We start from the raw sequence: 26,893 nt of genomic DNA, 5'->3' as shown, positions 1-26,893 counted from the left end.
CTTCATGGATTCATCGTCTATTCTAGTCATTAACCAATATCTATAGGTTATACTGCAGAATTTATAATCCAAATAAAAAGTGACTTCCAAACACCCCGCAAGGTTGTGTTGGGGGTGTAACCTTTATACTCCATAGTCCATATATATTTATGTGAAGAGTGTAGCATCGATGAATATGAAATTTTGAAATCAAAGGGACTAGAACCTAATGCTAGTAAAAGTCATCTAAAGAAGGGTCCAAACTGTGAAAATTCTTAATTAGCCGGTCACGCCTATAATTTAATAAATTTTCATACGAAACGGAATCTATTGGAGGAGAAACCCTTTTTGCCACGCATTCATACCACTCCCCCAAATTCTCTCCAATAAAAACCCACCAAAATCGCCTCTAGGGTTTTTACTTCACTCTCTCTCTCTCTCTCTCTCTACTCCGTTACTCTGTCCTTGACCCAAGATGTCATCCGCCTTCGCGCCGCCTGTGGATGAAATCTCTTCCCTATCCCTAACCCCCGCCACCACGACCGTCGAGGAATCCGAATTCTCTCAGCGCGTCCTGATCCGGTCCATCATCACCCGGCCCGACGGCGGCGCCGGTCTGGCCGGCCAGACGGTCCGCGTCGGCGGCTGGGTCAAGACCGGCCGCAAGCAGGGCAATGGCACCTTCGCCTTCCTCGAGCTCAACGACGGCTCGTGCCCCGCCAATCTCCAGGTATAATCTCGGGCGGCGAGCCCACTAAGATCGTCATTTGACCGCTCTCGCTTTGATTTTCTCAATGAGAACAGTTAAATTTCGTATACCCTGAGTTACATATTCGGTGTGTGAGAGCGTGAGCGTGTGCGTGTGAAAACGTATTTCAAAGACCCCCCAAACAACTACAATTCGTGAGTGCGACGGTTGAGAGTGCGAGACCAGGCCGCAGAGCGACGATTGAGAGCGTGAGCGAGCGGAAAGGATTAGTTGATTAAGTGTATACCTAACACTTTCTCCGTTCTAAATTGCTTGATATTTTTTTAATCAAGACGCCCACAGAAAAAAAATAATGTACTAGCACGATTTTTTTTTTCAAAATTCTTTACACCAATTTAAAGATCTCATTGAGAAGAATTTTTTTGTGTAAATTCTATTTTTAAAAAAAATGTTATTTTATTTTTTCGTGCAAAATGCATGATTACTCAAAAAAATAGAGCAATTTGGGGTGGAGCGAGTATTTGTTGTTTGAGCTCGTAATCTTTCTTAAATGCTAGTAATATTATTCTAGTTTTTGATCCCTTGATTGGATATTCGGGCAGGTAATTGTCGATGAGGCCGTGGGACAGCTGAGCCAGCTGGTGGCGACTGGCACGGGCGTGCACCTGGAGGGAGAGTTGAAGGTGCCGCCAGTAGAGGCGAAGCAGAGGGTCGAGCTTAGGGTTCAGAAGATTCTTGATTTGGGGACTGTGGATCCGGCTAAGTACCCGTTGCCTAAGACTAAGCTTACCCTTGAGCTTCTGAGGGATTATGTTCATCTTCGACCTAGAACCAATACGGTATTTGCGAATTTTAACTCCTGTGTTTGAAAGAAAATTGCTAAACATCGTGTAGTGTAAAAAGTGCATCAATAACCGGAACCAGTGTATTGATATCCACGATATGCATTGATATTTGTGAGACGTGTATTGAAATTCTAGCTTATCATCATGTATGCATATTATCCACCTCTGAACAAGCCTCATTTTTTAAATGTTACGTTCTTTAGGCTGAAAATTGTGGTATTGAAGTGATTGGAATTTGAAAATTGATATCATAATTATTTAAGTGGAATTGATATCATGATGTACCAACACGGTATTTACAAATTGAGCAATGCTATGGATATAGATGTCCGTGGCTCCGTGCGCAGATTGGAACACAAATGTGTTTAGGACCGTTCGATTCACTTGGATCTCACACAGTGAAAGGGGTCCAGATGCATCAAGATGGTTCAGACACAACTGTGATGGAACGTGGATATGTGCACAGATGTCTGTGTCCGTATCATTTTTGTTACACATTTTTCCTTGAATGTATGATACCAACATATCCGTTATTGATCAATATTGCTAAGTATTGTGAGATTTTGGAAAGTTGTGTTCTTTAGGCCTAAAAATGTGGTATTGAAGTTGAAATTTGGAATTGATGTCATAATTTATTAATTGGAGTTGGTCTCATGATGAACCAACGCGATGTATAAAAATGTCGAATGATAGTGCGGAGTGATAAGATTTTTGAAATTTTGTGTCTTTTGTGAAAATGTGGTGTTGAGTTAATTGGAATTCATGTCATGACAGGTGCCTGAATTTTTCTAAAGTATGGTGCTGATATGATTAAATTCATCTTCACCCAAGAACCAACACTATATATGCCCATCTTCCCTTGTATTTATACGTAAATCAACATATTTGTATTTGTGTGTAAATATGTTTAAACATTTTTATTGGTTTGATAGTTGAGTGATATGAATTTTTGAAAATTGTGCAACCCCCCCGTCCCCCCCCCCCCCCCCCCATTGCGGATGCTGGTAACGAATTGTGGCCTTGATTGGCTGTAACAAATAACTGCTGCTAAGAGCTTGGGTAGAAATTGGTTGTTGTTTCGTCTCATTCACAGATGCGCGAGCGTTCTCGCGTGTAAAATCATCATATGTTTCCCGTCGTGCCTCCATCTTCTTGAACTTAGCTTATGGTGACAATAACGTTTTGTCTGTGTATTCAGATTTCTGCAATCGCTCGCATCCGCAATGCTTTGGCTTATGCAACCCATACATTCTTCCAGAAGCACGGGTTTCTTTACGTTCACACTCCTATAATCACCACCAGTGATTGTGAAGGTGCAGGAGAAATGTTCCAAGTCACAACCTTGATTAACGATGCTGAAAAGTTGGAGAAGGAGTTGATTAAGAATCCTCCTCCATCTGAAGCTGATGTGGAAGCGGCTAAGCTACTTGTCACGGAGAAAGGAGAGGCTGTTTCTCAACTAAAATCCGCCAAAGCCAATAAGGAAACAATAACTGCCGCCATCGCAGAACTAACAAAAGCTAAAGAGAGTCTCTCAAAGCTGGAAGAGAGATTTAAGCTGAAACCTGGTATACCTTACAAGGATGGGAAGATAGATTACTCCCAAGATTTCTTTGCCCGACAAGCATTTTTGACTGTTTCTGGACAGCTTCAAGTTGAAACTTTTGCCTGTGCCCTCAGTAGTGTCTATACATTTGGTCCAACTTTTCGAGCAGAACACTCACACACCTCAAGGCATCTGGCAGAGTTCTGGATGGTGGAGCCTGAAATAGCATTTGCAGATATTCAGGTAAGAGATGAATTATTTATTTATTACATTGCGAAGTAAATGTTTAGGTTTTTGAGAGTGTTCCGGATGGTGGAGGCTAAAATATGTGAACTTGTTCGACATGTTCAAAAAGATGCTTTGTTCTTGCGTTATTGCAGGATGACATGAACTGTGCAGAGGGGTATGTTAGATTCTTGTGTCAATGGTTACTTGACAATTGCCTTGATGATATGGAATTTATGGTTAAGAACTACGACAAAAGTGCAATTGATCGTCTAAGAATGGTTTCTTCTACCAAATTTGTCCGTATTTCTTACACGGAAGCAGTTGCAATTCTTGAGGAAGCATCGAAAGAGAGGCAGTTTGAGAATAAAGTAGAATGGGGGATTGATTTAGCATCTGAACATGAAAGGTAGCATGGGTTCTGCATCTTTAATGTGTTCATTAAATGCCCTTTTGCTGCTGATGACATGGTTGTGTAATCTTGTAGATACTTGACTGAAGTGAAATTTAAATCCCCTGTTATCGTTTATAATTATCCGAAAGGGATTAAAGCATTCTATATGAAGGTCAACCCTGACAACAAAACAGTTGCTGCTATGGATGTGCTTGTACCGAAGGTATGATCTTTTGCTACCCACGTCTGAGATGCTTACATTCTTGCTTCAGCTTTTAAGTTCTCTTGTAACCCATACAGCAGTTGTAAATTGCCTGTAGCGGGAGAAAACTTTCAGAGGATCTCTTGCATATGTTGTCGGCTATTGTGTTTGCCTAAGATGAACATCTGTTGGTTGGTCGCCTTTTCAGGTTGGAGAACTAGTTGGAGGAAGCCAAAGAGAAGAGCGTTACGAGGTCATCAAGGATAGGTAGGAGAAGCTATTACTCTCAGCTTTTCCTTTATAATAATTCAGCTTTGACATGTTTCACTAAATTGTTGCTTTCCTTGTACTCTGGTTCATATGTTATCTTTTGTTTGGCTGACAATTGGTTTGTACTTTGTACGGACTCAATCTTTAAATTGTGAATTGAACTAGTAATCACTACTGTATTGATGGAGAATTTTTTCATACATTTCAGGATATTGGAGATGGGGCTTCCTCTTGAGCCGTATGAGTGGTACCTTGACCTTCGTCGCTTTGGCACTGTCAAACATAGCGGTTTTGGTTTAGGCTTTGAAAGGATGATTCTCTTTGCCACTGGGCTTGAAAACATCAGAGATGTAATTCCCTTCCCAAGATACCCTGGAAGAGCAGATCTGTGATTTATTACAAGGTTATACGGATGCAAGGATTTTGCTTTAGCAATAGCTTTTGAACTATATCGATTACTGTTATTAAGTATTCCCATGTTAATCAGAACCGAATATAGAAACTATGATAATGCATTGCTGTTTGTGAATTGCCCCTTGCAGTTTAGGGGTCGTATTGGGGTGCATAATTGCTGTGGATTCTTTTGCCTATGAATTGGTATTCGTTGTTTGATTTTCCAGTACTCATTGCGCAGAGAATCAGTTATGTAAACCCTATTTGATGCCTGGATGTTGATGTTGGATTACTTTGATAGATTGAACAATGTTTATATCTACCAACTCATGAGCGAATTCATCCAGAGTGTCTTTTGTTTCTAAACTTGCGCAATCAAACATATGAACGGCCAAGTACTGGAAGTAGTTAGTGTTATAGAACAAGTGATGCGTTTTCTTGTGTTCTACTAAATGATCACTGTTTGGAAGAGTGGAGGGAGAATGATCAGAATCTTGTAGCTGTGACTTTATTCCTTACGCTGGACTTCCTTCAGCATCTTATTCTGCATCTTTCACTATTGTCTGTGTTCGCTGTGTATAGATGCTCCGCGTAGATGTTCCCGGCCGAGCTTCACCAAAATACAAAAACAGCCAAACAAAAACGCTCTGACAATCTTTTTTCATAACTCAGGTGTTCGGTTCTGATGAGCAATCAATCTTTTCTTTTTTTTACCGTCATGTTAACTAGAACAGCTAACCAGTAAACCAGATTCCAAGCTATTGGATCTCCATTTACTGATCCAAAATTTGTTGTATAAAAGAATGGCCTTAATTACATATGGTATCCCGGATCCCAAAATAAGAAAACTACCAAGATAGGAATGAATTTCTGAAAAGAAGAGAAAAAGCATTTAAGTGCAAAACGAATTTTCAAAATTTTCTTTCTATAATATATAAGGATATTCCAGAAGAGCCGTGCTACTTGCACCAACCAAACCCCTACTGATGGGATACCGACGGGCACGCAGGGTCCACTTTGAAGTCCAGCACGGATAATTCTTCGAGCCGTTCAATAATTAAAAAAAAAAGACTGAGTGAGTTTGAGAAAAATCAACTTAATCCAATATGAGTAGGTGCTTGCTCCGATTATTATTATTTTTTAAATTATTGAACGGCTCGGATCATTAGTGCAGATCCGGAGTGGGCCCCGCATGCCTGTTGATACCCCATCGATATGCACATCGTCGTCCCTTTAGCTTTTTCCATTCCACAATGAATTTCTGTTGGGAGCTTGTACAATGTATTGACTTGTCACTGTGTGAATAATGCCCAATCCACTGAGAGTAATTGCGGAGAGTCTATTACATCATTTGGGCCAAATAATTAGTAAATGAACCCCAACTCACTTAAAAGTTTAAGCCCATAAAAGTAGTGTGCCATCCAACATTATAACAAGACCCAACTTTTATTCTGTTTTCTGATGTTGGACTTAACTTTCACACATGTACATTGGGCCTTGATATGTTTCTTTGCATCCAAATTCCCCATTGATTCTGATCTACCACTCACTTACTGTATCTCCCTAACTAGACTTATTTCGCACCCACTCCATCGATTCAGAGCCACCCATCATAGCACTCTAGCATCGAGCCACCTTGTTACATTGGGAATCACCTTTGATTTTTCCCGCTTCACTGAGTGTTCTTCGTGCAAACCCATTCATGGCGCGCCGAGAGTCTGGCCATACATTAAACAACACATCGACCCATCATTGTTTGCTCAAGGCCCAATATCATAGGAGTAACTAGGGCTGTAAATGAACTGATCCATTCGCGAACTATTCGAGGCTTGGTTCGGTAAGAGCTCGTTCGAATTCGATTCGTCTGCTAAACGAACTGAATCTGAACCTCAACTCTAGGCTCGTTCCGTAAATGAGCCGAACCTGAGCCTAACGGTATTCGGCTCGGTTAGGTTCGTGAACCTATACTTAAATTTAATTAATAATTAAATAGGGGTCTATTTGTAAATGTAAAAAATTTTAAGGTTGTATATATAATTCAATACTTATTTTTCTCCCAAATTCTATACGATCAATGAGAGAGTTTGGGTTCGCTTGAGTTTAATGAGCTGAGCCGAATCAAACCTGAGTCTTGGCGAGCTCAATTCGAGCTTAGATTTGGCTCGGCTCGATTCATTTGAGTTTAACGAGCCAAACTCGAGCCAAGATGTTCAAGTTCAAATCGAACCCGAGCCGAATCCGAGCCGAACTCGAGCCAAACTAGTATCTTAACGAACCCAACCGAGCCGAACCCGAGCCTTGAAAAATTTTAACGAGCCGAACTCGAGCCAAGTTGTTTAGGCTCGAATCGAACTCGAGCCGAACCCGAGCCGAACTCATACCTTAACGAACCCGAGCCGAACTTAACAGGGTTCGGCTCAATTCGGTTCGTTTACAGCCCTAGGAGTAACTGTAGACTGCAAAGAGTTCGTCACATTACTTGGGCCTAATATAACTTATAGATGGATTCAGACCCACTTAAAAACTTAAGCCTTTTAAGTGCAAAAGGAATTTAATAATTTTCCTTCCATGACTGAAAAGGATATCCCGAATCCCAGAATTTCTAAAACATGTAAGTGCAAAAGGAATGTTTATAGTTTTCCTCCCACAATGGAAAAGGAAACTCAAGAGCTTGGTAACATAAACTGGCAAGGCGATGAATTAATTACCCAATTCCACTGTAACACTTTAAAACATTTTCCTTTCTTGGATGATTTGAAAATCTGGCCTATAAATCCTCTTCTGTAAATCTCTCCTCCTCAACTCCTCTAAAATCTTGTCATACTTACACCACTTGTATTTGACTCTCTCTCTCTCTCTCTCTCTCTCTCTCTCTCTCTCTCTCTCTCTCGTGCATTTCGGATAATAACAATGAAGGGACTGTTCATTGCTGCTATTTTGGTGCTCTGTCTCTTCGATATTACTAATGGTACATCTTTCATATTTGATTTTTCTATTTCTTTTCTCGTGCTATACTATTTGTTTTTTGCTGAAAATAAAAACCTCCTCTATCACCGGACAATGGAGAACCTTATTACTAATATATATTATTGTATAATCATTGGCATTGTTATGATTAGTACATACATCATTTTTACCGATCACCGATATTCAATGAGAAGGTTAAGGTTTTTTTTTTTTGGCTCGGCGAAAGCTGTGTGTGTCTATACATATCTCCGAAGAAAGAAAAGTTAAATATATATTCAAGACAGAAGATCTATATGAGAATATGAATTTTTCTATGCGTGTACGAGGGATACGATACTAAGGTTTATTTTTTTTCCCATGTACGTGTTGAAGGAAAGCGGCAAATCAGGGTCAACGATCGCTGCGGCGGAAAGGAAAGGATCTGCGGAGAAGTCCTCCAAGTTCCACAGCCATGCAAGGAGGATATCTGCAATGCAGAATGCTTGAAGAAGTTTCCACCAAATGGAAAATCCCAATGCGGTGGTCGTGGATATTGCTCGGGGTCTCAGTGTTCTTGCTTTCATCCTTGCCCACCAATTAGAAACTAGGCATTCGGTGCAACTTATTTAGTTTTGAATTTGTATTTCATTGTCGTTACATCTACATCAAAGTTTTTAGATTTTTTTTTTTAGTTTTGCATTAAAACTAATGTTTTTGGATCTATGTTAATCTTTTGAATGGAAGTTCCCATTGCACTGCTCATGGATTACGCTATTGCGGTTGCGGCGCATTGTATGTCAATTACCTGGTTACCCAAATTGTGGTTATCGTAACAATGTTATCAAGAAACCCCACTCTTGACCACCAATAATCGCTTCGAATAAATAAGCAACTAGCAGAGTGCTCAAAGCAGAAGCAATAGAGTGGTTTTGGGAGGGGATAACCAGGAGGACTGAGGAGGAGAAGGATGAAGGAGAAACAAAAACAGAGGACAAAGGGGAAACAGACCATGCGTCCACTGAGGGAAGCGTACCAACTAATCAAGCTAAGAGCTCATTGGTTAGAGGTGTGATACTTGCACAGTTGCACTAGAGAGAGAGAGAGAGAGAGAGTGAGGAGGAGAAGGATGAAGGAGAAACAAAAACAGAGGACAAAGGGGAAACAGACCATGTGTCCACTGAGAAAAGCGTACCAACTAATCGAGCTAAGAGCTCATTGGTTAGGGGTGTGATACTTGCACAGATGCAAGAGAGAGAGAGAGAGAGAGAGAGTCCAATCCACAACAACTTAGTCCAGGGAAAAAAAAAAAATACACTATGCCGAAATACATGTAAGTATACAACTTCTTGAGCTGAATTGTCTTCTAACATTAGCTGCAGGAGTTCTTCGATGCGCTAATGCTATAGAATGCAAAAACCACTCAAGGCATCCCCAAAAGACTAGTACATGCCAAGTTTTGAAAGGAGTTCGCGGCATCGAGGGGGTTCTTCATCCAAAAATGTATGTCAGAGGAGAATAAGAACTCCACTGCCTCCGATCTGCATTACAAAAATAGTCAATGAGTTCCAAAAAACCATTATGATATTCCCAGACTTTCGCGAAGATACAGGAAAAACGGAAAAGTTAGGAAAGATGAAGCTGCATTCCTGAAATGTACACTTGTGAAGAATCAGAACCAATTATTGTAAACAGCATAGAAGGGAAAACAATGAGTTCAAACAAAACTAACCATTTTCAGGGCATTTTTTGCCTGAATCATGTTTTTTTGCTAGAAAACCATTGACAAGCTGCGAATCACTGAAGCTCCAGGCCTGCTGAGCCAGAAATTATGCAAGTAGTTCCAAAATCATACTTTTGAGTCTTCGTCGATCCATGAAATTCTTATGCCCTTCCTTTTACAAGGGGTTGAGGAGACTCAAACTTGCATTTTTGTGTGGAATGTTATCGAAGCTGCTGGGGGGTGCCTTAGGAAAGTTCATGTAAAAAATCACGATTCGGAAAAATTGTAACCTAGGGTTTGTCCCAGAAGTTTGGGCTAGACAGATGGCCATGGCATAGTAAAGAAAGAAAATTGTCTTACTGCTCTTAGTTGTTGAATAGACTTATAAAGCAGCTTTTTGGGTACACATATGACTATCGCATGGTAATCTGCTGCTATTCTCCCATCACGTTTGCAAAAAACCGGACTTACGGTGGGTCCCTGCATGAGCAAGCATGAAAGGGTTAATGCAATTCTTAAAATGGAGAAGACCAACATCAACACTTAACAATAAAATACATAGCTTGGTTGACTAGGTGGCAAGGTCAATAGGTAGAAATTCACTGAAAGTAGCTGCTTGAATTCATTTTGTTAAGAATTCAATCCAAATAACTAGTCTCACAGAAATATCCATCATTTCAATTGTAGCCTCCCTCACCTCACTCAAAAATCCCAAGTGAAATTCAAAAATCACTCCATCCAAGTACAGGGTATTGCTGCCGACAAGAAATTATTGGGCTTAACACTCGAGTGAAGTGTTCGAAAATCCTCCTATGTGATTGACCAGTTCATCTAGTGAAGTGTTCAACAAACTACATTTGGAAAACCTTGGCATGTCTCTTATGACAACGGGTCTAACACATGGAGATTAAAACGACCTTATGCACTAATAAAGATGATAAAACTCACCAATTTCCTTTAGTGACGCCATTTCATGCAATTCAAATGCATCAAAAGTGCATGGGTCCATTCAATTCAAGGGGATGTCCAGACAGTACTCGTTCCGCCACCTCATCTGCACTGGTTCCCCTTATGTTTGCAGTAACCTGAAATGAACAGAGTGAGACAATGACAGTAAAGGAAAACTGCAACCATAACACAAGAAACAAATTCTGCAAATCGTGAGCTGGCCAGCTGCCCTCAAATGTGCCTCCAATCTTTCAAGGATTTCATGAGTGATGTCCAATACACCTTTCCGTTGGGTCAAGGACTTCCTGCTAGCAACAAGAACAGCCTGAAGACAAGGTAAGAACATGTACATACAACTTCAACTTGATAGAACAAAGACCGTCCTTTTTTATAAATTCTCAAAGATTGGTTTTACATGTTTGGTTAGTCAAAAGAGAATTAACCTGACTTTCCAATATTACTCCACCTTCGATTTCTTTTAAATTATTCTCTCGCAATGTGGTTCCGCTACTCACAAGGTCCTCGATAGCATCAGCAATGTGCTGAAAATGGACAAAGCATCTTATAAAATAAAGCTAGCACTGCATAACATTATGACGCATGTCTTGTAACTGAAAAATAGCATGTCACACACTTATGGATGCATGATGCATATTGCACTGTCGTATATATTGTAGTTTTGCCACTACCTTTTTTTTTTGGTAGAGTAGTTTTGCCACTTCTGGTAATCAATACTGCTAGCTAAAGGTAAACTAGAGATGCACCCAAAATACTTGACAGATGGCAACAAACATATAGAAGACTCTTCTTTGCACTTAAATTCAATAGCATAGTACTGATCCTGCTCATAATGCAAAGAAAAAAGAAGAAGCAGTATTTGTAGATTTAGGAAATAAAATAAATCATGACACTATGTTACAAGAAATCGGTCTTGGTTGTCAAGGTGTCGGGTGCTGGTGTACATCTAGAGTTGGGATTGTCAAATCTCAAATTGAAGGGCAAACAGATTTGGAAAACATGGACCATTAGTGTTTATATTTCAGTAGCTTGTGGTAAATATAGTGTTTTGTGTAGTACAAAGTGTCAAAAAAGCCTTTCGCTCGTTTTCCAGCAACAGTGACAAAGAGCACAAATGAAATAACAAAGTTACAACAAGTATCTGACGGGAACTATTCAGACACATATACCACATTCATCTGTCTAGGTGTGCAGTGTCTGAGTACTTAACCTATTATAAAAGTCATATATTAGTAACAAAGCGGTATAGCCTGCAGGATTTCTCGTGCTCCAAACAATGAAGTTCTCCAAAGCATTTAAAACCTAGTAAATCTCAGAATTTGACAGCACACTATCAGATAGGATGGTTACCACCTTGGTATCTAGTTATCTACAAAACAGCTTATGTGGGAGCGTCTACATAGAAACAAGTCTACGTGCATATCATGGTGGAGGAACTGCAATTGTGCGGTGATTGATAAGCTAATACAACAAAACGGTCATTGTTACAGAAAAGGATCGTGCCACATGGTCACAGATGTGGCGGCTTACGCAAAACAAAATAAAAAACGATTTATGTCAAATGCAGCATAGAAATTTGCACTTCAGTTCTTATAATCAAAACTCGTTCGCATTCCCACCTGGGTAATCTGACGATTCCACATACAATTGGAGTTTCAAAACTGCACAACTGGTGTGTTAGCATTACGTACATGCCTTAAATCGTTTTCGCCATTTCCCAACTTCATCTCACCATGCAATCGAGATAATCAAGGTAAAAATTTACATATTAAATCAGCTCAGAGCACAAGACCTGAGGAGTTCCGGCCACGTACTGTCGAAGATTCACTTGCCTGACTGACAATTGACAATCCTGTCATAAATAGCATCAAACAGAGCAATTAGCAGTTGAATAAACCGAATACAACTAAACTAGTCAAAATTTACTTTCCATGATGTCCTAGGTGATGCTACATAGAATTCATGTGGCTGAAGGAAACCAAATGCATGTAGAGAATCTAATAAGAACGAATGGAGGGGTGAATTGAACCCAAGCGATACTCAACTTTCGCCTTTTGAAAAATCTAACACCTGCCTTCTTGAAGTCGATATGATCCCAACAGCACCTCCTATTGCTAAACAATTCAAGCATAGCCAATCTTATAAAGTGCAACCGTCCTGTGCAGAACAAACCAGTCAATGGTGGAAATCAATGAGTTAGGGCTGAACATGAAACAATGGAAGATTAGAAGATAGATAGTCATAGATACTTCTGTTACTCCACTTACTATGCCAATGACTCTCTCTCTCAATTCCTTCCTCTGCTGAACAGAACGAACCACCGTACCACATTTTCTCTCTCCCGCCCAAGGAGGCGCGAATTTATTCCGCAATAAAAGGGGTTTGATCAAGTGCAGTCAAATCTATTTTCACAAGAAAAAATTGACACAAATCATCCCCGATGACGTATTAATCGGGATTTGATTAACATAATCTTCAACAGGGTTTATCTTCTTGACATGATCTACAACTTCAACAGATTCGATCAACAATTAAATCCACCGTCAGCTCAAAATTTACCAATTACCCATCGAAGTTCCTGTAATGGGAAACTAAAACGGTTGCGACGTCGTTTTATCTGACCTCGCATGTAAACAATGCGAGGTTATGTTTGATCAAGTGCGGCCAGTTCTATTTTCCAAAAAAAAAAAATTCGCCCTTATCATCTTCGATATTTAGCACTCTGAATTCAATTCGAATGATCTTTATCAAATTCAATATTATTGACAGGATCTATAACTTGACCAGATTAGATTAAGAAATAGGGTAGTCCTATGGTACACACCCCTTATTAAGGGGTGTACCGTACGCATCATGATTTTAAACCTTTGGATTTCAAAGTAAATAATCCGGACCACCCATTTATTAAACCAATTAATAAAATAAAAAAATGGCTTAGCAGGTAACAAGTTGTTCTCTCTTCATTGACTTTCTCTCCCTCTCCCTCATGTGTAAAATACTACAAATTATATAACATAACCACAATTGTTATGACAACACAAAAAATTGACACTTTCTTACCACAATGTGTCGTACCAAAAGAAATCGATCAAAAAATACTAGATACAAGACCAAAATATATCGTTGCACAATCAATAATTATTATACCCAAACAAAATACATGTCTAAAATATCACAAATTAAATATTGTATAACTTAACATCCTAACAGTCTTGATCGATCATTTTAAAAATACACTCACTAACGACATTTAGATTGTACAGTCAATTTATATTTGGTATGAAACCTAGTCCTCTATTGTAGTTGAATGTAATGTAGTCATGCGACTGTGACACAATAATGACGATCAAATCCGTTGAATTTTTTATGTTTGTTGATTAAGTCGCCTACGTAATTTTTTGTCTCAATCAAGTTTAGGAAACTCCATCATCGGCACGCAAATTGAATAATAAAATGATATTTTTCATCCAATTAAGTGTCTAGCTATAAGCCATCAACTTCATTCTTGATACGAATGACCTAATTAATATTATGTAAAAGATAGACGATTTTGATAAAATAAAATAAAAAATAAAATAAACACCTTACGTGGGGCTCTGATGATGCATTATTATATTTTAATGTTGCATTGAAATTGAACGATGAGATTTGTTGAAGTATGAAACTTCAATGACTAACTATGTGATTTATTCTAAAAAATAATAACATTCTTTTAAAAAAAAATAGGAACGAAGGGTTTAAGACTTGAACCCCAAATCTTTTAGATAAATGTCAAACTCCAACACCTTATCACTATGGTACACAATTGAGAATTTGTAATTCTAAAGGCTATTGATTATATAATATTTTCTTGTATGTAAGGGCGTTATTTTCAGGCTAAAAATTTGAGAAGACAGAGGCCTCAAATGCCTCCGTCCTAGTGATGGGCCTGCACTTGTAGATCATATTATAGCTATGTCATTGGTGTAAATCAAAATGTCGATTATAATAATTTTTTTTGAAAGAAAATACAATGACAATAAATTTACAAAATTATTTAAATTTTACTTCCACGGCCTAGTTTCAAGAACCACCATTAAATTTGGATTGGTACGCATGGGGTGAAGGTTTGACACCGATCCATGTGTTAAATATATAGTGCCAATTGTTAAGTGCACCGCCCTAAATATTGATAAGATTGGGTATTAATATAATTAATTTCACCAATTACAAAAAGGAGAGTAATTTTCACACTCTATTTTTTGATATTCACACTTATTTTTTTGTACTCCATTTTAGTGTTGAAAGTGTATACATTTAAGACAGTTGGATAATTATTTTTTCGTGACCTCTCATTTTTCCGCAAAGGAATTTTGATTTTTTGAATTAAATTTTGTAGAAAAAGAATTTGATTTAGACTAATATTTTGAGAGGAAATTGTAGTTGTATTCGAAATTTGGGTATAGTACTTACTTTTTTGGTGAATTTCTTGGATGAAAATTTTGTGCAAAAACTTCATTTTTAGTTTAAATTATTGAGGTATTGTGTAGGGACAAATAAGAATTTGAAAAATTAGTGTAGAGGGAATCGAAAATTAAGATAATATGGTGAAAATTTTAAAATTTGAAAAAATAATGTGGCGGGAATTGAAAACAATTAGTGGTATTGTATTTTGTCAATTATAACTATCGTTTACTGAACATTCCGATTGAATTTTTTTATACGACACGTTGTGGGTATGAAAACGCCAATTATGGTGTTGTCATAACAAATTTGGTTATATTACTGAATTTGCGGTATGATATTTTGCTAATAATAACCATCGTTAACTGAGCATTTCAATTGAATTTTTTTATACGATATGTTGTGGGTATGAAAACGTTAATTTATGGTGTTGTTATAAAAAATTTGGTTATATTACTGAATTTGAGGTATGATATTTTGTTGATTATAACTACCGTTAATTGAACATTCTGATTGAATTTTTTTATACGACACGTTGTGGATACGAAAACGTCAATTTATGGTGTTGTCATAACAAATTTGGTTATATTATTAAATTTGTGGTATTTTAGACATGTGCTATTACGGAATATTTTAATTAATTTCCTTTGGTACGACACATTGTGGTAAGAAAACGTCAATTTATGGTATTGTCATAATAATTATGGTTTGTTATAAAATTTGTGGTATTTAAATATGTTTTCTTTTGATATGACACGTTGTGTTAAGAAAATGACAATTTTAGGTGTTGTCATAATAATTGTGGTTATTTTCTAAAATTTGTGACATTTTACAAATATTTTTGGCTTGGGTATAACAATTGTTGATTCTGGTACGACATATTTTGATTTTGTTACGGAATATCATACGAGTCAAAAAAATTTGGTACGATTCATTGTGGTAAGATAATGCCAATTTATGGTGTTGTTATAACATTTGTGGTAACATTATTTAATTTTTGATATTGTACGCATATATTTGGTTAGGGTACAAGTATTATGGATTTCAGTACGAATAATTATGGTTACATAATAACAATATTTTTTAATTATGGGTAACCTGCTAATGACCTGTTCAACAAGTAAATTTTAATGTACAAGTCGTAACTAAAATCATAAATATGCATTAGAAAACCAAAAATTGGCATAATGAAAATCACAAATTGTCATAATTTAGACATACGGTATACCCTGTGTACCATAGCTTCCTCCAACCAAGAACGAGTTAAAAATTTACCAATTAGACGTCGCTACGCCATTTTAATGGACTTCGCAGCTTCAAGATGAGAAGTCCAATGAAGTCAACCGACGTCGTTTTCATACACTTCGAGTGTTGAAGATGCGAGGCATGAAGAAAACCCGGTCGACGTCGTTTCCGTCGTCCCCAAATATCGACCCGCCGGGGAAGAAGATCGTCGTCCCGTTTCCCCCAAGGTTAACTCTCTCTCTCTAAAATGTCTAGCAATTTGTGATGGAGGGAGTATTCGTTATTCGAGCTCGTAATCTGTCCTAAATGCTAGTAATATTAATCAAATCTTTGATCCCATGATTGGAAAGTCCGGCAGGGGTAATTGTCGATGAGGCCGTCGGACAGCTGAGCCAGCTGGTGGCGACCGGCACGTGCGTGCACCTGGAGGGAGAGTTGAAGGTTCCGCCGGTAGAGGCGAAGCAGGGGGTCGAGCTTATTGGGGTTCAGATGATTCTCGATTTGGGGACTGTGGATCCGGCTAAGCACCCGTTGCCTCAGACTAGGCTTAACCAGTGTATTGATATCCGAGATATGCATTGATATTTGTGAGATGTGTATTGAAATTCTAGCTTATCATCATGTATGCATATTATCCACCTCCGAACGAGCCTCATTTTCTAAAAGTTACGTTCTTTAGGCTGAAAAATGTGGTATTGAAGGGATTGGAATTTGAAAATTGATATCATGATTAGTTAAGTGGAATTGATATCATGATGAAGCAACACGGTATTTACAAATTGAGCAATGCTTCGGATATAAACATCCGTGTATAGATTGGAACACAAATTTGTTTAGGACCGTTGGGTGCACTTGGATCTCATACAATAAATAGGGGTCATCATGCATCAGACGGTTCAGTCATAGTTGTGACAATACGTGGATATGTGCACAGGATGTCTGTGTCCCTATCATTTTTGTTACACATTTTTCCTCGTAAATTCACATCATGACAGGTGCCTGCAATTTTCTAAAGTATGGTGCTGATACGATTAAATTCATGTTCACCCAAAAACCAACACTATATATACCCATCTTCCCTTGTATTTATACGTAAATTAACTTTTTTTTATAAATTATGTTTAACTGAAGATTTTTATTGGTTTGATAGTTCTGAGTGATATGAATTTTGGAAATCATAAAATCAGATTGTGGATGCCGGTAACGAATAGCGGCCTTGATTGGCTGTAACAAATAACTGCTGCTAAGAACTTGGGTAGAAATTGGTGGTTGTTTCATCTCATTCGCAGACACACACGAGCGTTCTCACGTGTAAAATCATCATATGTTTCCCGTCGTGCCTCCATCTTCTTGAACTTAGCTTATTGTGACAGCAACGTTTAGTCTTTGTATTCAGATTCTGCAATTGCTTCGGCTTATGCAACCCATACATTCTCCCAGAAGCATGGTTTTCTTTACGTTCACACTCCTATAATCACCACCGGTGATTGTGAAGGTGCAGGAGAAATGTTCCAAGTCACAACCTTGATTAGCAATGCTGAAAAGTTGGAGAAGGAGTTGATTAAGAATCCTCCTCCATCTGGAGCTGATGTCGGCTAAGCTACTTGTCATGGAGAAAGGAGACGCTGTTGCTCAACTGAAATCCGCCAAAGTCAATAAGGAAACAATAAGTGCTGCTGTCACGGAACTAACAAGCTTAAGAAAGTCTCTCAAAGCTGGAAGAGAGATTTAAGCTAACAAGGACGAGAAGATTGATTACTCCCAAGATTTCTTTGCTCGACAAGCATTTTTGACTGTTTCTGGACAGCTTCAAGATGAAACTTTTGCATGTGCCCTCAGTAGTGTCTATACATTTGGTCCAACTTTTCGAGCAGAACACTCGCACACCTCAAGGCATCCAGCAGAGCTCTGAATGGTGGAGCCTGAAATAGCATTTGCAGATTTTCAGGTAAGAGATGAATTATTTATTTATTACATTGGGAAGTAAATATTTAGGCTTTTGAGAGTGTTCCAGATGGTGGAGCCTAAAATATGTGAACTTGTTCAACATGTTCAAAAAGATGCTTCGTTCTTATGTTATTGAAGGATGACATGAACTGTGCGGTGGCGTATGTTAGATCCTTGTGTCAATGGTTACTTGACAATTGCCTTGATGATATGGAATTTATGGTTAAGAACTTGGACAAAAGTGCAATTGATCGTCCAATAATGGTTTCTTCGACCAAATTTGTCCGTATTTCTTACACAGAAGCAGTTGCAATTCTTGAGGAAGCATTTGAAAGAGAGGCATGAAGGGACTCTTCATTGCTGCTATTTTGGTGCTCTGTCTCTTCGATAAAACTAATGGTACCTTTCATGTTTGTTTTTTTGTATTTCTTTTTGTGCTATACTATTTGTTTTTCGCCTTTTCTTTTCGCTGAAAATAATAACCTCCTCCATCACCTGACAAATGAGAACCTCATTACTACTATTATTGTATAATCATTGGCATTGTTATGATTAGTACATATCATTTTTATTGATCACCAATATTCAAGGAGACGGTAATGGTTTTCAAATTTTTTTTTTGTTCTCGGCGAAAGCTCTTTTTGTGTGTGTGTGTGTGTGTGTCTATACATATCTCCGATGAAAGAAAAGTTAGATATATATTAGAGACAGAAGATCGATACGAGAACATGAATTTTTCCATGCACGTACGATTGATACGATTCTAACATTTTGTGACTCTGCGAAAGCTCTTTTGTGTGTGTGTATATCTTTGAGAAGCAAATTGCAGCCAATCTTCGGCATGTTTATCCTATATCTCTCAATTCTTTCCATTCTTTATCCTATATCTCTCTGATCCTTCCTTAACATAGTTTCACAATCACACTTGCCTTATGGGTATATCTTTTGAGAAGCAAATTGCAGCCAATCTTCGGCATGTTTATGTTATTGCACCAGAAACTTTATTCTTTTGAATCTACTCAACCATTGAAGTATATTTGGACTTTACTTCAAAGAGAAGATGTAAATGAAAATGGCTGCAGCATAACGTGGAAGCAATAGTGATCAATTTCATAAGGACAATAATCTCTTTACTTACAGAGAACAAATCCATGCTTTAAAGGAAAATGCGGCCTAGAGAAACTCTGCACTATATGTACTTAAACACCCCTCGCACACACAGGCACACACACACACACAGGCACACACAAGATTAGAGGAGGAAGGTGGAAAAAGCCGCAGTTGACAGATTGGGTGAAGATTTATTATTTAATATATCTAGGGCAAGAAGACTTTCAAGCATCGAGAAAGAATTGAGTTCTACTGATGAATCTGAGTTTCATTAGGTAGATTTCCAAACTCGAGAAACTGATGCCTCGAACTGCTTGTGATGATTGAAATGAGCTCTTTAGCAGTCCATGTCAGTTGGGATAGATTCCAAAGATGGTCCATCAGCCCTTTATCCGCGAATGAGATTTCAGAAAAACATCCTGTAAGAGAAAGTTATCGTCCAAAACTCGTCAAGAAAAAGTTACCACCACATCTTTACTCAACCCTTGTTAGGAGAAATGACGCCAAACATGCTTATTTGGTTCATGTTCTTTAAAGTGACCAAACACCACTCTCTGGTGACAAAATCCAGATCCAATAACTTCCCAAATATGAGTATTGGCTTATATCAATATATGAGTGAAAAAATAACATCACTGTTGAGGGTTTTCCTGGAAATCTAACTTTAGATTAGTAAAACAAATGTGGAGTACCCCTTTGGTGTCTAAAAGGAAGCATTCGATTGCACTACATTTTGCAGGCAACTTTTTATGAAGTTTATTTGCTACTGATGTTTCCCAATTCTGAAGGTAGACTTATACCAAGAAAATTTATTTTCGTTCAAGCTCTTCTTTATTGCTTAATGAAGATCCAAAAGAAAGTTTACCTGAACTCTTTATGAGAGCTAGCAAAGTGAACGAAGCAAGCACCCTTTCCTCAGGAGCTCTGTCATGATTCAACGATTCGATCAAACATGGAACAATGGTTGAGCATGCTTCCAATTGAAGATTTTCATCGCTAACCGAATGGAGATTACTGCAGATCCATGACAGAGTGACTAGGCTTGCTCGTGCCAAACACGGAATACCATTTGCTATGGAATCAGAAAGTGCAGATAGGAATCTCTTCTTGCCGCTTGTAAGCAAGACTATAGCTGCTTTCCTATGCCAATTTTGCATTTCTTCGTCCTCTTCATTCTGCACCATTGTCATACAACATATAGGATTGTAGGGGAAAAGTTATAACTGAGATTGAGATTCCTTTACATTCCTTGAAGACTTGAAGAGTTGAACTGGGAAGCACAGACACCTCTAAAGAAGGTACCCTGCTATTTTGTAGAACTTTCTAAACTCAAATAAGCTTCATACGCTTCAAGAATATGCCTATGAATTAGATACACATGAAAGAATACAAGTATTGTTTCTTACATATTCTCCTCCTTTAGACTTCACTAAGTAGTGTTACATTATATTTTGTTATGATCGTTTCATTACAAATGGCATACAATATTTGTTTACCCTAACATATTGCATGTGTCCCCCATGTGAGACATCCTACAATTTTTGAAATTTTACATGTCAGCATTGGTGTCATGTTACATGTCTATGTTATTATGTCTATTGCTCTTGATATGAAGATTTAGATGACATTCCCATCCAAAACTTGTGAAGTAAGCAAATGAAGAGCACAAGAAAAAAAAAGCTTACAAATTTGTAGTCTGTTTTTGCACGTGCATTCACACTGTTCATTGATTTTATTTCCGCAACAAGAAAATGGAAACGAAAACTGGAAGCACTACCAAACAGTGAACAGACCTGATTTCAGAAACTGACTAAAGGTAAAGCAAATGAAAACACTTGAGAAGTAGTCCATGATTCGGAGACCTACTGAATCTTAGTGCAGAATGCAGATAAAAATTAGAAGTTATATTAAATTGAAATCCTCTTCGTTTAACATAAGTCGAAGCTTTCACTTCATGGATTAGGCCTTTTGTTCCTACTAGTTAGCAATCAATTGAGACACCAACTTCAGACATTTTCAAACTCTAATCTATAGATTCTGATAATAACTACGAGAATATTCTGATCTTTCTAGCAATAAGGAAAAATTACCGAATTCATCAACTCTGCAACAATAATATCCTTTCCCTGGAATGAATCATCTGAGTTCTCATCAAAACCAGCTTCTTTCAAAAGCCATTTTTCTGTTGTCGCTTCTCCTGTGTAAGAAAAATGTCCTCCCAACATTAATAGAGCTCTGGCTGATTGTTCTTGGACTAATTCACTACACACTTGACAATCCAAAGCTGCAGTTATTGCCTCTACTGCTTCTTGTCTGTATACACTGCACTTCAGAGGATCTCCCTGCAACATAACTGCTACTAGATAAGGATCTCCCTCTCGTAAACCATTTGTTTGAGCAAGGCCCTTTGTTTTGACATTAAATAAAATATTTTACAAACAAGAAAACATTTTCATGCAAAATCTTTTACATGTAAAATAATTTTTGTACTTCTGTTTTTGGGTGTTTGGTGAGTTCTTAAAAACAGAGCTTTGAACTCTGATAAAAATGTTCCAGCACGACCATAGAAACTTCGAAGTGGGACACACATTAATGTATGTGTGTGTGTGTGTGTGTGTGTGAGAGAGAGAGAGAGAGAGAGAGAGAGAGAGAGAGAGAGAGAGAGAGAGAGAGAGAGAATTTTCACCACCCCAAACAATGAGAGCCGAAGTTACAATCTTTTTTTCCATTGAAATAGATGAAACGTTTCTGTTTCCTAAGAGACTAAAACAAACACAGGAATCCAGCTTTTCTGATGAAGACAACACAATATGGCAAAAGCACAATGAATCAAGGAACGCATCATAACAAAAGCTATGTCAACGCGCATTCGAAATGTATAAGACAATATTTGATCAGTTCCGTTTCCTGATGACATTTACCTTTTGATTTATTTATTGTTCCTTTTTGTAAATTGTTGAAGCTGAAATATTTTTGTTATCAATCAGAGTATCAGAGTTTTATGCACTCATATATTCCTGGGAATAAAATTACCAGAAGATCAAGCTGTAGCAATACGGCTGCAAGCAATGGTCGCTCCTCAACTCGAGCCTTTTGCAGATTGACAAACAAGATATGCATGGTGTTCAAGCTTCCCCATCCACTTTGTAAACCATGTAAGAATCTTATCGCCTGTGTCCTTCTGTCATATATAATTCCGCTTTACTAATATAACAATGAGATGCTAAGCTGTATTTGGATCAAGGATAATTGGGTAATGAAATGAAAAATGAAAGTATTGAACTCATGTAAACAATAAAAATTATACCGATTAAGGCATAGCAACTCAGTTAGCAGCGCAAAAGCAAGCGATTGAGAATTCCTCTCTTTTCCCGAAGCAAGTAATTCAAGAATAGGACCCGTGTTCAGATTTGTGGCTAAATAGTGCCGGCAGCTTCCATCAGCATGAATGCAACAGAAAATAATTGAAGCAGCTTTAGTCTTCTCACTAACATGCCCACTCTCCATCCTTTTCACCAACGCGCTCAACCCCCCAATAGAAACAACTTGCCTAGCATTCTCAAAATTCTTGTCTTCGCCAAAACCAGTAACAAGTTGATTCAAAAAGTAATAGGCAGCCTCTTGTGGACTGCACTGAACTGCTAATAAAGTTTGCAACTGATCTCCAAACTCCAACACTCGAAGCACTAGTGGAATCCACTCGATTGATGTCATCTGTTTTGCCTTTGGCTTCACTAGATAAAGAAGAATAGCTGCTTTTAGAAACAGACTGCTACTCCTCAGTAATCTCATGACGATAACAAGCTGCGGATCTGAATCTAGTATAATGTGCCTATTAGCGTCATTCCTCATTATAAATTCTGCTAACATTGAGATAGTCAATTCTAGAACCTCATCATCATTGGAAATGAACAAAACCTGTAGCATTCCCTCCATTACTTGTGCATTTGACAACGTTTTCTCAATGCTGGGATCTCCATGTGAATCAAGCCAAGTTTGGGTGATCACACGGATTGCCATTTCACAGTCGGCTAGGCTCTCTGAAGAGCAAATGGTCGTTATTGCCCTTTTGAGATCACTAGGAGGAACATGTGTTTTTCCTGTCATAATTAGGTCATTTATCCCCATACGATTGTCATGCACCAAGCATTGTGTTGGTTCATTTTTGCAGGTAAAACACCGAAAAGAGTCTGACTTATGTGTCTGAGGCCACAATTCAGATTTCGTGTTTCTACAGTTTTGTCTTGATAATCTTCTATGTGACATAGTTCTGTCCTGTCAAGGTTTGAAAAGAGGTTAAAAAATTGGTAAAATTTCCCTATGGTCATATCAAAACCAACATATTTTGAGATGAAATAGGTACCCACTTTAGGATGACAATGTTGCTTGACATTATCTTCATGTGTGCACGCTTTTTTATCTGCTTCCTCAAGATCCCATGGATTTATCGAACCTCGACTTCTGTTATCCAGTTCCATAGACCTCCTCTCGACCCGTGTGGAGCCAAAAACAGTTCTATATCTTCCAAAATTAAAGGAAAAAAATACCGAAAACACATGCATAAACTTTAGATAAATTTTTCATACACTATCTAGACAAAAGAGCAAGTCAATCTTAAAAACTTACAATGATTTATTGACGGATGAACGGGAAGTAAACGAATCTAATGATCTCCTCCTTGAAAATCCATAACTGGTTCCAGAAGGCAAAGGCACAGTAGGAACAGGAGGGGCTTGAGCACCAACTTTAAGCCATTCCATATAGTACAAAGCAAACTGAGTAGTTCCCATGTCCATTTGATCATTATAAGCCTTGCTCAAGTCCTTCATCTTCTTCTCTTTATCAAAATACTCAAAGTTCGATAGAAACTCTTGTTCTTTATTATACCAAATCTTGATATGCAGAAGGTGGGGAAGAAAAAAATGCTCCCAGAGTTCAAGAAGCAAGTGCGTTCGAGCAATAAACGGGGAATCACAGAAAACTTGAAGCAAATGACTTGAGGAAACCTCATCATTTTTCTCAAGCTTATACACTATTGATAAGTAGAGCTGTGCACAAGCAGAGAAGTGGGAATTTGGTTTTCCACGAGTAGAACCAGAAACACTGCTCAAAAGCCTAATTGAGTTCCTCAATGACTTCGTCATTAATGCACTCTTACTCCTTGGGTTTTCAACCAATATCTCAGTACTCTCAATACCTAGTTCCATGTTTGCAAAAATCCCATCGTCCAAATCTTCATTATTCCTTCTTTCCAAACAAGAATAGCACTTTCTCTTAATAGATTCGCGAAAAGTTTCATCTTTTAAGTACCTTCCGATGTAGCCACTCAAAATGGAAACAATTGCTCTAATGGCAACTTCATCAATTGCTGGTTCATCTTTCCTTGAACCAACACTCTTAGAATCTGATGAACTCCTTCTGTTGGATGAAATTACTGAATGCCCATTTGGCAAAATTCTCTCTAATGCCTTGTGCTTGGAGCTATCAAAGCTTCTCTTGTCATGGCAAATGTATATAGGCAAGGTAATGAACTCATTTTCTGGTCTTTTGTTTCTGTCTCTGAATCTTACTCGTCTTTGGTTTTTGAGGAATTTTCCTTTCTCGAATCCTTCCTCTGACAGCAATTCTTGAAGAGATGCCATTCCTTTTCTGATGGGTTTTAGAGATTGTGATGATAAAGGAAAATATGAGCCAGAAACATTCTTTCAAAGGTACAAAGATAACAGCTGTTGGGAGGAAGAAAGAGCAACAGGTGGTGATGAAGAGACAGAGGAATGAGGACAAAGATTGGTTTTGGTATTTTCCTTTTTGTTTTCCCACTAACCTTTTTAACCATTTGGAGTAGTTTTTCTGTTTGCAAATCGGTTTGGACCGGGATGGCCGGTTCAGTGTGTGTGGACCATGTGGTCAATCCAAAACTAGTTCTGAACTTATTTCGGTACATACAGTCATCGTCGTTTGGAAGCCTCGACGAATGACAAATTATTTAAGAGGCCAAGAACACCATGTCAGCATGTGATCAGAAAAAAATGTTGGAGAAAATTGATTTAAGTAGGCTGCTGATTTTGCCACTCTATTTTTTGTTAACACCACTTTCCTGCAAGTGAAAAATACACTTGCAGAAGAGTGGCGTCAACAAAAAATAGAGTGACAAAATCATTTAGCTTTGTTTTTAGTGGGTCTCACATGTCCTTGTGGTCGGACCCACGCACAGTTGTATTTGACTTAAGGAGATTAATATCGAACACTGGGGTGGTTAAAATCAATTGACACGCAGAGAAATGAGAGGAGGAAAATAAAAGAGACAATTACACAAAGACCACAAAACGTTAGGAGAAGGCCCACGTGAATGAATACTACTCAAGCCAGTACTATCTACCAGCGCACTAAGTGGGACTATTTGCCCCATCTTTGTGTCCTCTTCTTTTTGTCTCTCTTAGTATTAGTGGGTCCTCTTCCTTTTGTCTCTCTTAGTATTGGAGTAGTTAGTACCCTACTCCTTCCGTCTCTAAATAAGTGTTCGGCACGTAAAATTAGGACTTCAAAAAAATACATTTGTTTTATTCAAAAAATTAATTTTTTTCACAAATCAATAGATAGCAATGAGTTCTATGATTGTGAAAAAAAATTAAAATTTTTAATAAAAATATGCATGTTTTGTAAAGCTTAATTTTGCGTACGGAACACTTATTTAGGGACAAAGGGAGTATTACTTACTTACTACTCCCTCCATTCATTTTTTAGAGTTTAGTATTTTATTTTGAAATCTCCCTTAATAAGTATCTATTTTTTAAAGTTAGTAGGTGTAGTAGGCCGAACCAAATGTCATGGACCACGTATCCGACGGATGTTGACCGAGGCTACGCCGAAGGAGGTCCTAGTGCCTTGTAGCCCAGGCTCGGCGATAACAGAAGCCCGGAGAAGGGTCTCACCTGACCTTTCCAACGCGTCATTCTTTCAATTTGTATTTGTGTGGTCCCGACACCCTTGTGTTTTATTAGGTAGATTAGTTACTACAAAAAAGTACTACCTATCAATCACATTTTTTGGCCACAGGTGTATCAGCAACAATGATAATGCACATATTTACCATTGAACGCTCCAAACCCTTTTTTTTTAAAATTTTTTTTGGTACTTCGGAAATATAACTCTCCAAACTTTGCCTCTTTGCTTACAGTTCTTTCAATCCCAGTGTGGTGGTCGTGGATATTGCTCAGGGTCTCAGTGTTATTGTTTTCATCCTTGCCCGCCAATTAGAAACTAGGCATTCGGTGCAACTTATTTAGTTTTGAATTAGTGTTTCATCGTTGTTACATCTACATCAAAGTTTTTAGATTATGTTTTTCAGTTTTGCATTTAAAACTAATGCTTTTGGATCTATGTTATTTCTTTTGTTAGTTGTTTTCTCTCCTAGTGAAAACTATCAGAGTTTAGAATGGATTTATTCGAGCAAGTGAAGAACTTTTTGCTTGTCCTTTATATAAAAGATAACTACTCTCCGACTGCGTTTGACTTGGATACCCGCAACGTTGGGTGAATGTATTAGGTAATTCCAGTCCATTTTGCCATATCTTGAGTTTCCACAAAATGGAAATTGCCATTGCACTGCTCATGGATTGCGCTATTGTGGTTGCAGCGCATCGTTTGTCAATTACCTGGAATACACAAATTGTGATTATCGTAACAATGTTGTCAAGAAACCCCACTCCAAAACCACTTGACCGCCAATAATCGCTTCGAATAAATAAGCAACTAGCAGAGTGCTCAAAGCAGAAGCAATAGAGTGGTTTTGGAGGGAATGCCCAGGAGGACTGAGGAGGAGAAGGATAAAGGAGAAACAAAAAAGAGGAGAAACAAAAAAGAGAAGACAAAGGGGAAACAGAAAGAGAGGTAGGGGTGTGATGTATATGTGTGTGTGTATATATATATATATTGTGTCAATATTAATTGTAT

At 38.1% G+C, this 26,893-nt stretch overlaps 2 protein-coding genes, 1 long non-coding RNA gene and 1 pseudogene across 5 annotated transcripts; 2 read left to right on the top strand and 2 right to left on the bottom strand.

Moving 5' to 3' along the window:
- The first annotated feature begins 311 nt into the window (after nt 1–311).
- LOC131325908 (asparagine--tRNA ligase, cytoplasmic 1) lies at nt 312–4,792 on the top strand. Its single transcript, XM_058358397.1, has 7 exons — nt 312–709; nt 1,291–1,527; nt 2,732–3,322; nt 3,460–3,713; nt 3,792–3,921; nt 4,109–4,167; nt 4,379–4,792. The coding sequence occupies exons 1-7, from the start codon at nt 455–457 to the stop codon at nt 4,560–4,562; spliced, it is 1,710 nt and encodes a 569-aa protein (XP_058214380.1). The 5' UTR covers nt 312–454; the 3' UTR covers nt 4,563–4,792.
- Nucleotides 4,793–9,176: 4,384 nt separating this feature from the next.
- LOC131325913 (uncharacterized) lies at nt 9,177–12,341 on the bottom strand. The gene is made up of 4 exons (XR_009199874.1): nt 12,241–12,341; nt 10,621–12,047; nt 10,178–10,502; nt 9,177–9,709 (listed from the first exon to the last, which is right to left on the bottom strand). It is a non-coding gene; the product is annotated as an uncharacterized LOC131325913 (long non-coding RNA).
- A 3,674-nt stretch (nt 12,342–16,015) lies between these two features.
- On the top strand, nt 16,016–18,793 carry LOC131327449 (asparagine--tRNA ligase, cytoplasmic 1-like; annotated as a pseudogene).
- Nucleotides 18,794–18,919: 126 nt separating this feature from the next.
- LOC131325907 (putative E3 ubiquitin-protein ligase LIN-2) lies at nt 18,920–24,751 on the bottom strand. Of its 3 annotated transcripts, none has more exons than XM_058358395.1 (7): nt 23,567–24,749; nt 23,308–23,455; nt 22,248–23,215; nt 21,974–22,121; nt 21,031–21,282; nt 19,806–20,115; nt 18,920–19,359 (listed from the first exon to the last, which is right to left on the bottom strand). In XM_058358395.1, the coding sequence occupies exons 1-7, from the start codon at nt 24,580–24,582 to the stop codon at nt 19,190–19,192; spliced, it is 3,012 nt and encodes a 1,003-aa protein (XP_058214378.1). In that variant the 5' UTR covers nt 24,583–24,749; the 3' UTR covers nt 18,920–19,189. The 3 variants fall into 3 exon arrangements, with proteins under 3 accessions (XP_058214378.1, XP_058214377.1, XP_058214379.1); XM_058358394.1 differs by having other exon boundaries at nt 23,308–23,461; nt 23,567–24,748; XM_058358396.1 differs by lacking the exons at nt 18,920–19,359; nt 19,806–20,115 and adding an exon at nt 20,166–20,243 and having other exon boundaries at nt 23,308–23,461; nt 23,567–24,751.
- Nucleotides 24,752–26,893: the final 2,142 nt, after the last annotated feature.

Source organism: Rhododendron vialii, chromosome 5a (genome assembly GCF_030253575.1).
Source record: "Rhododendron vialii isolate Sample 1 chromosome 5a, ASM3025357v1".
NCBI classification, from domain to species: Eukaryota; Viridiplantae; Streptophyta; class Magnoliopsida; order Ericales; family Ericaceae; genus Rhododendron; species Rhododendron vialii.
This window is presented reverse-complemented; position numbering and strand designations above follow the sequence as displayed.